The sequence below is a fragment of the Nerophis ophidion genome, linkage group LG08 (assembly GCF_033978795.1).
Source record: "Nerophis ophidion isolate RoL-2023_Sa linkage group LG08, RoL_Noph_v1.0, whole genome shotgun sequence".
NCBI classification, from domain to species: Eukaryota; Metazoa; Chordata; class Actinopteri; order Syngnathiformes; family Syngnathidae; genus Nerophis; species Nerophis ophidion.
The window spans coordinates 8072213-8085115 of NC_084618.1; the positions used below are offsets into that span (position 1 = coordinate 8072213).

Sequence of the window (12903 nt, forward strand, 5' to 3'; positions counted from 1 at the left end):
TCATTTATTTTTGTTTTAATTATTATTTCCATCATTACTTTTTGTGTATGTATATTTTTTTAAACGTAGCCACTAGACAGAGACACGACACCAAGGGTATCCAAAGTGTGGCGTGGGTCGCTTTCTACGTGCTAATCCGTGACTTCATCCGGGAGATGTCCGATGGGATACGCCGTGGTGGTCTACAGCCACACGTTGCTAGTCACATTTGCAAACGGATGCATTGACTCCTTATGTCATGCAAGTGTACATAATGATGTGGCCCTGCGGAACACGCCCACCACCCCAGCTGCAGAGGCTCAAACAGCCCCCGGGCGAAGCGTCCGCGCATGCCGTTGCCGTGCCGAGAGGCGGCAGGAATCAAGCGAGATGTGTGTCAGATGATGCGTGATGGCACCACGCCGCAATATCACGGCAAAGACGAAGGCGCATTATCCTTCACAACAGACGGACTGAAAGGGAAAGAAGTTGCTCTTACGGGCTGACTTTGCCGCGTGATAACATTTGACACGTGTAACTTTGAGAGCGGAATGCTTGGTGAGAGCTGCAGCTAGCGCCATCTAAGGCCCGCGAAGGCAGCCGTGCCTGACTCTCCACAATTAGCTCCCTCGCCCGTGTAGCTGTCTGCAAGCTCTGGGCCTTCTATCCACAACAGCGCCTTAATTAGCCGAGCCGGGAATTCCTTCGAGGCCGAACCGCCACAGCACTAAAACATCTTCATGTGAGCGAGAACAGGAATCTCATCTCGCTCGCGCTCGCTTCGGCATTCTCGGGCAGGATGCAACGCCGCTGACCTATTTCGCTGACGGAAGACAACCCTCCCTGCTCTCCGTGTGTGTCACCCATAGTACCGCACAACCTTGACCTGGGTTCTTTTAAGTCCTACTTTTAGGTTTTTCCTTTATAGTTTTGATTGTCAAAAGTTAGCTACTTCATATTGGCAAAGTGAGTTCCGAAAAAAAAACCATAACGTCAGTGTCTAATGACAAGCACAGTAACAAATATATATATATATATATATATATATATATATATATATATATATATAAATATATATATATATATATATATATATATATATATATATATATATACACACTATTGTCAGGTTCAAACACTGATGACATCTATTAAACAAGACAAGAAGCAAGGAATTAAAGGCCTATTGAAAGCCACTACTACCCACCACGCAGTCTGATAGTTTATACATCAATGATGAAATATTAACATTGCAACACATGTCAATACAGCTTTTTTAGTTTACTAAATTAGTATTTTAAATTTCGTCTTGAAAACGTTGTGTAATGATGACCTGTACGCGTGACGTCATGGGGTTTTAGGAAGTATGAGCGCAGCACACACACAGGTAAAAGTCGTCTGCTTTAACGGCATAATCACACAGTATTTTGGACATCTGTGTTGCTGAATCTTTTGCAATTTGTTCAATTAATATTGGAGAAGTCACAGTAGAAAGATGGAGTTGGGAAGCTTTAGCACGGTGATTACTTGTTTAAAATTCCCGGAGGTGAAAATTTACAATGGATCAGAGCGCAGTCAAGCGAACATGAATCCAGACCAAATGTCAACCAGCAGGTTTCGGTTAGAAAATTGTGGTTAAAAAGTCAGTTCTTACCGGATAAAAGCTGAGCTTGGGCCGTCCATAGCTGCCGTCGACTCCCCCGTGGAGACACCCTTCCGACTATCAGGTACTATTTAACTCACTAAAACACTAACAACACAATAGAAAGATAAGGGATTTCCCAGAATTATCCTAGTAAATGTGTTTAAAAACATCGGAATACATCCCAATGCTATTGCGTTTCTTGTTTTTTTTTTGTTTGTTTGTTTGTTTTTTCTAGTCCGTCGCTATCAATATCCTCAAACACAAATCTTTCATCCTTGCTCAAATTAATGGGGAAATTGTCATTTTCTCGGTCCGAATAACTGTTTTTGTTGGAGACTCCCATTAAAATCAATGTGAATATATGAGGAGCCATCAACATGTGACGTCATCGTCTGCGATTTCCGGTAAAGGGAGGCTTTTTCAGGAAGTACCAAAAGTGGCAAACTTTATCGTCGATTTTCTTTACCAAATCCTTTCAGCAAAAATATGGCAATATCGCGAAATGATCAAGTATGACACATAGAATGGACCTGCTATTCCTGTTTGAATAAGAAAATCTCATTTCAGTAGGCCTTTAAACAGAGACAGAATTCAATTTAGCTCAATTGAGAAGAAACGCGTAGACACTGACGAAAGATTGTACGCCTCCTCTTGTATTTGGACTTTGCCTGATTACATGTCAACATGTAATCAGGGAGGGGGTCGTAAACAGCCATCGCCTTTGGTTACAAAACAATTCAAAGAAAAGGTGCCTCGAGGGAGGTCAGGCCCTGCCTCCTCTCCGCTTTGTAGATTTCGGGTATAGACAAAATCTTCCTGTGTATTACAATACATCAAATAAACCGATGCCTTCATGTTGCTTCCCATCCTACACAGTGGAGTTTTACAAACTTTTTGATTGGTAAGATCAAAAACAGGTTTTTTCTGCTCGCCAGGAACTCATTCTAACACAAAGTATTGTGATAACTTAGATACAATTATTCTGACAACTATATTGCCAAAAGTATTTGTCCACCCATCCAAATGATGAGAATCAGGTGTCTTAATCACTTGGCCCGATGTATGAAATCAAGCACTTAGGCATGGAGACTGTTTTGACAAACATTTGTGAAAGAATGTGCCGCTCTCAGTGATTTCTAGCGTGGAACTGCCATAGGATGCCACCTGTGCAACAAATCCAATCGTGAAATTCCCTCGCTCCTAAATATTCCAAAGTCAACAAAAATTAAGTGTTTGGGAACAACAGCAAGTCAGCCACCAAGTGGTAGGCCACGTAAAATGAAATAGAGGGGTCAGCGGATGATAAAGCGCATCGTGCAAACACTTTCTGCACAGTCAGTTGCTACAGAGCTCCAAAGTTCATGTGACCTTCCAATTAGCCCACGTACAGTACGCAGAGAGCTTCATGGAATGGGTTTCCATGGCCGACTATCTGCATCTAAGCCATACATCACCAAGTCCAATACAAAGCGTGGGATGCAGATTGTCACCACTGGACTCAGTGGAGACGCCTTCTCTGGACTGAGGAATCACGCTTTTCCATTGGGCATATAATGCACCACTCTTGCTTTGGAGGTTGCTAGGAAAATGCTATATTTCGGACTGCATTGTGCTGCGTATGAAATTTTGTGGAGGAGGAATTATGGTGTGGGGTTGGTTTTTCAGGAGTTGGCTTGACCCCTTAGTTCCAGTGAAAGGAACTTTGAATGCTCCAGGATACCAAAACATTTTGTACAATTCCATGGGATGGCTTTTCAAGTTCATATGTGAGTAAAAGCAGGTGGCCTTTTGGCAATATAGTGTGTGTATATATATATATATATATAATGTCTTGATTGGATTATCCAGAGAATAGTGCTCGATGCCGTGGTAGAGCGCAATATGTAGGTGTGGGAAAAATCACAAGACTACTTCATCTCTACAGAACTGTTTCATGAGGGGTTCCCTCAATCATCAGGAGATTTTTATATATATATATATATATATATATATATATATATATATATATATATATATACAGGTGCTGGTCATATTATGAGAATATCATGAAAAAGTTGATTTATTTCATTAATTCCATTTAGAAAGTCAAACTTGTAGAATGTATACATTCATTCCAAACAGACTGATACATTTCAAGTGTTTTTTTTGCCAAAAAGGAGATGATTATAGCTGACAACCAATGAAAACCCTAAATTCAACATCTCAGAAAATTAGAATATGCTGAAAAGGTCAGATATTGAAGACACCTGGTGCCACACTCTTAATTAGCTAACTAACTCAAAACACCTGGAACAGCCTTTAAATGGTCTCTCGTTTTGATTCTGTATGACACACAATCATGGGGAAGACTGCTGACTTGACAACTGTCCAAAAGATGACCATTGATACATTAATAGAGAGGCGAAGGGAAGACAAAGATGTGGTAGACAAAAGTGTACAAGCAAGAGGGATTACCGCGCTCTGGAGAGAATTGTCAAACAAAACCGATTCAAAAATGCGGGGGAGATCCACAAAGAGTGGACTGCAGCTGGAGTCAGTGCTTCAAGAACCACCACGCACCGACGTATGCAAGATATGGGCTTCAGCTGTCGCATTCCTTGTGTAAAGCCACTCTTGAATAAGAGACAACGTCAAAAGCGTCTCGCCTGGGCTCAAGACAAAAAGGACTGGACTGCTGCTGAGTGGTCCAAAGTTATGTTTTCAGATGAAAGTAAATTTTGTATCTCCTTTGGAAATCAAGGTCCCAGAGTCTGGAGGAAGACAGGAGAGGCACAGAATCCACGTTGCCTGAAGTCCAGTGTCAAATTTCCACAATCGGTAATGGTCTGGGGTGCCATGTCATCTGCTGGTGTTGGTCCACTGTGTTTCCTGAGGTCTAGGGTCAACGCAGCAGTCTACCAGGAAGTTTTAGAACACTTTATGCTGCCTGCCGCGGACCAATTTCATGGAGGTGAAGATTTCATTTTCCAACATGACTTGGCACCTGCACACAGTGCCAAATCTACCAGTACCTGGTTTAAGGACCATGGTATCCCTGTTCTTGATTGGCCTGCAAACTCACCTGACCTTAACCCCATAGAAAAGCTATGGGGTATTGTGAAGCGGAAGATGCGAAATGCCAGACCCAACAATGCTGAAGAGCTGAAGGCCACTATTAAAGCAACCTGGGCTCTCATAACACCTGAGGAGTGCAACAGACTGGTGGACTCCATGCCACGCCGTATTGCTGCAGCAATTCAGCCAAAAGGAGCTGCAACTAAGTATTGATTGCCGTACATGCTGAAACTTTCCATGTTCATTCTTTTCAGTTGGCCCACATTTCTAAAAAATATTTTTTGGTACTACTCGTAACTAATATTTTAATTTTCTGAGATACTGAATTTGGGATTTTCAGTAATTGTCAGTACTAATTATCAAAATTTAAAGAAATAAACATTTCAAATATATCACTATGTGTGTAATGAATTGATATAATATGTAAGTTTGACGTTATGAATATAATTACTGAAATAAATCAACTTTTTCATGATATTCTAATAATATGAAGAGCACCTGTATGTATGTATGTATATATATATTGTATGTATGTATGTATATATATATTATATATATATATATATATATATATATATAAAGGGGATCTTCCCGATTGTTTTTAATGCTAACGTCTTACACGTAGGTATGATACAGGACAAATAAATTGTCGTAGTTTATTATTCACAGTGGGATTAACAATAACGCAAAACCCCAAACCAGTGAAGTTGGCACGTTGTGTGTATCGTAAATAAAAACAGAATATAATGATTTGCAAATCCTTTTCAACTTATATTCAATTGAATACTGCAAAGACAAGATGTTTAATGTTCGAACTGAGAAACCTATTTTTTTTTTTGGCAAATAATCATTCATTTTGAATTATTTTAACCACTGTGTTACATGGCCTTTCCTTTTAACAACACTCAGTAAACGTTTGGGAACTGAGGAGACCGGTTTTTGAAGCTTTTCAGGTGGAATTATTTCCCGTTCTTGCTTGATGTACAGTTTAAGTTGTTGAACGTTGTGGTATTTTAGGCTTCATATTGGAAGGATTTTTAGTGCGCCTTATAGTCCGAAAAATACGGTACATAAAGTGTTGGCTTGAACTGAATAGGTTCCTAAGATTCCTAACGGCATTGTGATAGGGGACAACCCTTATCCTTTTGCTGATTGGTGTGTCATGAGGCCATGTTGCTTGCCCAACGTTAAAAAAAAAAAGGGTGAAAAAGTCGGAATCCAAAAAAAGACAAATGTTATCAGAAAAATAAATAGATAAACTGTAAAATAAAATACATAGGAATCTGAAAAACACAAATATCAAAATATATGAAAGTGAAAAATGTACATAATTATTTCAAAAGAAGTGTAAGTAAATCAAAATTACTGTATATTAAAACTATAAAATAATTGCGCTTACTTCTTTTTTTTGGAATGCACTGTGTTTTTCAGAATTCAACATAAAAACTTAAAGGCCTACTGAAACCCACAACTACCGACCACGCAGTCTGATAGTTTATATATCAATGATGAATCTTAACATTGCAACACATGCCAATAGGGCCGGGTTAATTTACTAAATTGCAATTTTAAATTTCCCGCAAATTATCCTGCTGAAAACGTTGCGGTATGACGACGCGTGCGCGCGACATCACGGATTGTAGCGAACATTTTGGTCAAGCACCTATCCCAGCTATAAGTCGTCTGCTTTAATCGCATAATTACACAGTATTCCGGACATATGTGTTGCTGAATCTTTTGCAATTTGTTCAATTAATAATGGAGACGTCAAAGAAGAAAGATGTAGGTGGGAAGCCGTGTATTGCGGCGGCCTTTAGCAACACAAATACAGCCGGTGTTTCCTTGTTTACATTCCCAAAAGATGACGGTGAAGCTTTACTATGGAACAGAGCGGTCAAGCGAATATGGTTCCCTACCACATGTCAACCGGCAGGTTTCGGTGAGAAAATTGTGGTAATAAGTCTGCTCTTACCGTAGACATGAGCGGAGAGATTGCGTCGTTCCTCCTGCAGCTGCGGACTCTCTTGCCTTTTCCCACCGGCCGCCCCCGACCGTCGGATGCTTACACCGTGGAGGAGGGGCGGAAAAAAAAATCTCAGCCCTGCTGCCGTCGCCTTGTCGAGAAACGTGCCTTCCCTCGAAGACACTGGCGGTCACCACACCCGTGGCCACACCCCTCCGACTTTCAGGTTGTACAGGTACGACCATATAATCTCACTGAAACACTAGTAACACAATAAGCAGATAAGGGATTTTCCAGAATTGTCCTAGTAAATGTGTCTAATAACATCTGAATAGCTCCCACTGCCCTCGCCTTTTTTTATTTTTATTTTTTTTATTTTTTTGTTTCTAATCCTTCACTCTCACTTTCCTCATCCACAAATCTTTCATCCTCGCTCAAATTAATGGGGAAATCGTCGCTTTCTCGGTCCAAATCGCTCTCGCTGCTGATGGCCATGATTGTAAACAATGTTCAGACGTGAGGAGCTCCACAACCCGTGACGTCACGCGCACATCGTCTGCTACTTCCGGTACAGGCAAGGCTTTTTTATTAGCGACCAAAAGTTGCGAACTTTATCGTCGATGTTCTCTACTAAATCCTTTCAGCAAAAATATGGCAAGATTGCGAAATGATCAAGTATGACACATAGAATGAACCTGCTATCCCCGTTTAAATAAGGAAATCCCATTTCAGTAGGCCTTTATTTTCAAAGGGTTTTTTTTTCCCCCAAGAACAAAACTTTTGACTCCATATTCTTCTGGCGAGTGAGCAGGCTTACGTAAAAACCACACCGGCGTTACTAGCCGATGAATATCTTCGTCAGTTTGACGCAATAATAACCGCCGAGCGTGTGATCCCGTTCACCTAATGATAGTAATAATCTGTCTTATGTGCGCCGTGTTTCCAGGAGCGACTGGGTGACCTCCTACAAGGTGATGGTGAGCAACGACAGTCACGCTTGGGTTACGGTGAAGAACGGCTCGGAGGACATGGTGAGCAGGAAGCCACGTTGCGTGAAAACAAAGCCGAGACATTTCACTACTTTAGGAAAGTGTTGTAACTATACCAATTTTTTGGTACAGGTACTAAAATTATTTCAATACTTTTCGGTACTTTTCCTAATAGTGAAGTGAATTATATTTATATAGCGCTTTTCTCTAGTGACTCAAAGCGCTTTACATAGTGAAACCCAATACCTAAGTTACATTTAAACCAGTGTGGGTGGCACTGGGAGCAGGTGGGTAAAGTGTCTTGCCCAAGGACACAACGGCAGTGACTAGGATGGCGGAAGCGGGAATCGAACCTGCAACCCTTAAGTTGCTGGCACGGCCACTCTACCAACCGAGCTATACCGCCCACAATAAAGGGGCCCACAAAAACATGGCATTATAGGCTTTTATTTTATCAAAAAAATCATCATTAAACATGTTTCTTATTGAAGTTAAGTCCTTAAATAGAATAGCGAACATTAATCAATCAATCAATATTTATTTATATAGCCCTAAATCACAAATGTCTCAAAGGGCTGCACAAGCCACAACGACATTCGCGGATCAGCGCCCACATTAGGGCAAGGAAAAACTCACAGTGCAGTGGGATGTCAATGAGAATGACCATGAGAAACCTTGGAGAGGACCGCAAATGTGGGTAACTCCCCCATCCCCTCCCTTCTAGGAGAGACCGCAAAATACATACAAGACAACTTGTCTTTTAGTAGTAAGTAAACAAACAAAGGCTCCTAATTAGTCTGCTGAAATATGCAGTAACAAACTGTGTCATTTATCATTCTATTGATTTGTCAACATTATTAAGGACAAGTGGTACAAAATGTATTATTAATCTACTTTCTCATTTACTGTTAGTATCTCCTCACTTTCTCTGTCTGCACTTCTGTAATAATCACTTATTCGTACTACTCAGTGGCCTAGGGGTTAGAGTGTCTCCTGAGATCGGTAGGTTGTGAGTTCAAACCCCGGCCGAGTCATACCAAAGACTATAAAAATGGGTCCCATTACCTCCCTGCTTGGCACTCAGCATCAAGGGGTTGGAATTTGGGGTTAAATCACCAAATATTATTCCCGGGCGCGGCCACCGCTGCTGCTCGCTGCTCCCCTCTCCTCCCAGGGGGTGATCAAGGGTGTTGGGTCAAATGCAGAGAACAATTTCGCCACACCTGGTGTGTGTGTGACAATCACTGGTATTTTTCTTCTGTTGTTTGATAGTTTACATTAGTTTTGGATGATACGACAAATGTAGGTATCGATCCGATACCAAATAGTTCATATATTATATTCAAAGTCCTCATGTGTCCAGGGACATATTTCCTGAGCTTATAAACATAATATACATTTAAAAAAACGAAAGATGTTGTGATGCTAAAAAATGTCGATGTAATCATAGTCGTATCGAATAGATACGTGCCTGTACTTGATATCATTACAGTGGATGTCAGGTGTAGATCCACCAATGGCGTTTGTTTACATTTTGACCCCGGTGAGCTAGGGTGTGTAGTAAAGCATGTTTAGCTATTCCTCGTCCTGCAGGGATAATTCTTGTAATAAATTCATTTTGTCGCCATGGAGACAAGGATTCGTGATTTGAAAGTAGCTAAAACACTGCAGATGGACTTTAGCCGCTAGCTAGCTAGCTAGCCATGTTTTAAAGCACCTCTTCCTAAGGGCGTTTCAGTGTTATAACTTCACCTTTATCATCAGTTTTTAAGCCAAAATGCGTTCGTTCTCCCTTTTCCGTCTACACACTGTGTCTGTTTGTAAGTACTCCATGCTCCTCTGCTCGTAAAACCAGCAATGTCACCACTTGACTTCGACGCGGGTGGGGGGGGAAAGGTTGCGAGACCAATACATTTCAGACATCGTATCGTACCGAAAATGATTCATTAGTATCGCGGTACTATACTACTACCGGTATACCGTACAACCGTACTTTGGGAGCATTTGTGAGATTTCCCATTTAACAAGAGATTTAATGAGCTGAGAGTGGACAGTAAACGGCCCTCAAAGGGGACGAGGAGCTCGACCGTATCGTACCGAAAATGATTCATTAGTATCGCGGTACTATACTACTACCGGTATACCGTACAACCCTACTTTGGGAGCATTTGTGAGATTTCCCATTTAACAAGAGATTTAATGAGCTGAGAGTTGACAATAAACAGGCAGTAAAGGGGAGGAGGTGCTTGACCGTATCGTACCGAAAATGATTCATTAGTATCGCGGTACTATACTAATACTTACTATACAACCCTACTTTGGGAGCACGTGTGAGATTTCCCATTTAACAAGATATTTAATGAGCTGAGAGTGGACAATAAACGGCCAGTATACGGGCCTCAAAGGGGATGATGAGCTCGACCGTATCGTACCGAAAATGATTCATTAGTATTGCGGTACTATACTAATACCGGTATACCGTACAGCCTTACTTTGGGAGCATTTGTGAGTTTTCCCATTTAACAAGAGATTTAATGAGCTGAGAGTGGACAATAAACGGCCAGTAAACGACCCTCAAAGGGGACGAGGAGCTCGACCGTATCGTACCAAAATTGATTCATTAGTATCGCGGTACTATACCAATACCATTGTACCGTACAACCGTACTTTGGGAGCATTTGGGAGTTTTCCCATTTAACAGGAGATTTAATGAGCTGAAAGTGGACAATAAACGGTTCTCTAAGGGGACCAGGAGCTTGACCGTATCGTACCGAAAATGATTAATTAGTATCGCTGTACTATACTAATACCATTGTACCGTACAACCCTACTTTGGGAGCACGTGTGAGATTTCCCATTTAACAAGAGATTTAATGAGCTCAGAGTGGACAATAAACAGCCAGTAAAGGGCGACGAAGAGCTTGACCGTATCGTAGAGAAAATGATTCATTAGTATCACGGCACTATACTAATACCGGTATACTTCACAACCCTACTTTGGGAGCATTTGGGAGATTTCCCATTTAACAAGAGATTATAATGAGTTGAGAGTGGACAGTAAACGGCCCTCAAAGGGGACGAAGAGCTCATCTCAACCTCTCGCCACCGCAGAGCTCATCATCGACTCGAAATATTGATCACATAAATGTGATTAAGTCGATGCTTTTTGTCCTGATTAAATGGTTGTCGCGGGGCCGCGCCGAGGGGAGTCATTTAGCCTCCGCGACAGGACGCCCACCCGCTACCCTTTGGTGCCAAATGCCACTATTTGTCTTTCCAAATGCCAACAGGTCCAATGGAACACCGTGGGTGTTTAAACGTACAATAAAGTACCGACTTGGAGCTATGGTTGTGTTGCTGGAAACATCACGATATTGCCCGAGTCCTGACTCACCCTGGTGTTTGCCTCAGTAGATCTTCAGGGGGAACCGAGAAAAAGAGATCCCGGTGCGCAACGTCTTCCCGACCCCGTTGGTGGCCCGCTACATCCGAGTGAACCCTCAGTCCTGGTTCACCAGCGGCAGCGTCTGCATGAGGGCGGAGATCCTCGGGTGCCCCCTGCCAGGTGCGTGGTAGCTACACAGTCGTGATCAAAAGTTTACATACACTCGTAAAGAAATAAAGTCATGGCTGTCTTGATTTTCCAATATTTTCTACAAGTCTTATTTTTTTATGATTGAGTGATTGGTCACAAAAAAAAACATTCATGAAGTTTGGATCTTTTATGAATTTAAAATGGGTCTACTGAAAATGTGACCAAATCTGCTAGGTCCAAAGAATACATACAGCAATGTTAAAGGCCTACTGAAACAAGATTTTCTTATTTAAACGGGGATAGCAGGTCCATTCTATGTGTCATACTTGATCATTTCGCGATATTGCCATGTTTTTGCAGAAAGGATTTAGTGGAGAACATCGACGATAATGTTCCACAACTTTTGGTCGCTAATAAAAAAGCCTTGCCTGTACCGGAAGTAGCGGACGATGTGCGCGTGACGTCACTGGCTGTGGAGCTCCTCACGTCTGAACATTGTTTACAACCATGGCCATCAGCAGCGAGAGCGATTCGGAGCAAGAAAGCGACAATTTCCCCATTAATTTGAGCGAGGATGAAAGATTCGTGGATGAGGAAAGTGAGAGTGAAGGACTAGAAAAAAAAAAAAAAGACAGGGAAGTGGGAGCAATTCGGATGTTATTAGACACATTTACTAGGATAATTCTGGAAAATCCCTTATCTGCTTATTGTGTTACTAGTGTTTTAGTGAGATTATATGGTCGTACCTGAAAGTCGGAGGGGTGTGGCCACGGTTGTGGTGACCGCCAGTGTCTCTGAGGGAAGCGATGAAGGAGGCAAGAGAGTCGCAGCTGCCTCTTTTTACACGAGGAACGGCGCAACTCCGCTCATGTCTACGGTAAGAGCCGAGTTATTACCACAATTTTCTCACCGAAACCTGCCGGTCGACATGTAGTCAGGTACCATGTTCGCTTGACCGCTCTGTTCCATAGTACAGCTTCACCTTCGGGAATGTAAACAAGGAAACATCGGCTGTGTTTGTGTTGCTAAAGGCAGCATCAATACACCGCTTCCCACCTACATCTTGACGTCTCCATTATTAATGGAACACATTGCAAAAGATTCAGCAACACAGATGTCCAGAATACTCTGTAATTATGTGACTAAAGCAGACTACTTATAGCTGGGATCAGGCTGGAAAAAAATGTCCGTTACAATCCGAGACGTCATGCACGTCATCATACCGACGTTTTCAACAGGATACTTTGCGCAAAATTTTAAATTGCAATTTAGTAAACTAAAAAGTCGTATTGGCATGTTTTGCATTGTTAATATTTCATCATTGATATATAAACTATTAGACTGCGTGGTCTGTAGTAGTGGGTTTCAGTAGGCCTTTAATATTTGGTTACATGTCCCTTGACAAGTTTCACTGCAACAAGGTGCTTTTGTTAGCCATCCACAAGCTTCTGGCAAGCTTCTGCTTGAATTTTTAACCACTCCTCTTGACAAAATTGGTGCAGTTCGGCTAAATGTGTTGGTTTTCTGACATGGACTTGTTTCTTCAGAATTGTCCACTCGTGTAAGTCAGGACTTTGGGAAGGCCATTCTAAAACCTTAATTCTAGCCTGATTTAGCCATTCCTTTACCACTTTTGACATGTGTTAGGGGGTAATTGTCCTGTTGGAACACCGAACTGCGCCCAAGACCCAACCTCCGGGCTAATGATTTTAGGTTTTCCAGAAAAATTTGGAGGTAA

General features: G+C 41.7%; 1 protein-coding gene across 1 annotated transcript in view; it reads left to right on the plus strand.

Moving 5' to 3' along the window:
• Positions 1-12903, plus strand: part of cpxm2 (carboxypeptidase X (M14 family), member 2) — a 76532-nt gene that overhangs the window by 28398 nt on the left and 35231 nt on the right. Inside the window, exons 5-6 of the mRNA XM_061907587.1 lie at positions 7588-7672; positions 11045-11195. Coding sequence (XP_061763571.1) covers positions 7588-7672; positions 11045-11195 — 236 coding nt within the window. The remainder of the gene's footprint in view (positions 1-7587; positions 7673-11044; positions 11196-12903) is intronic.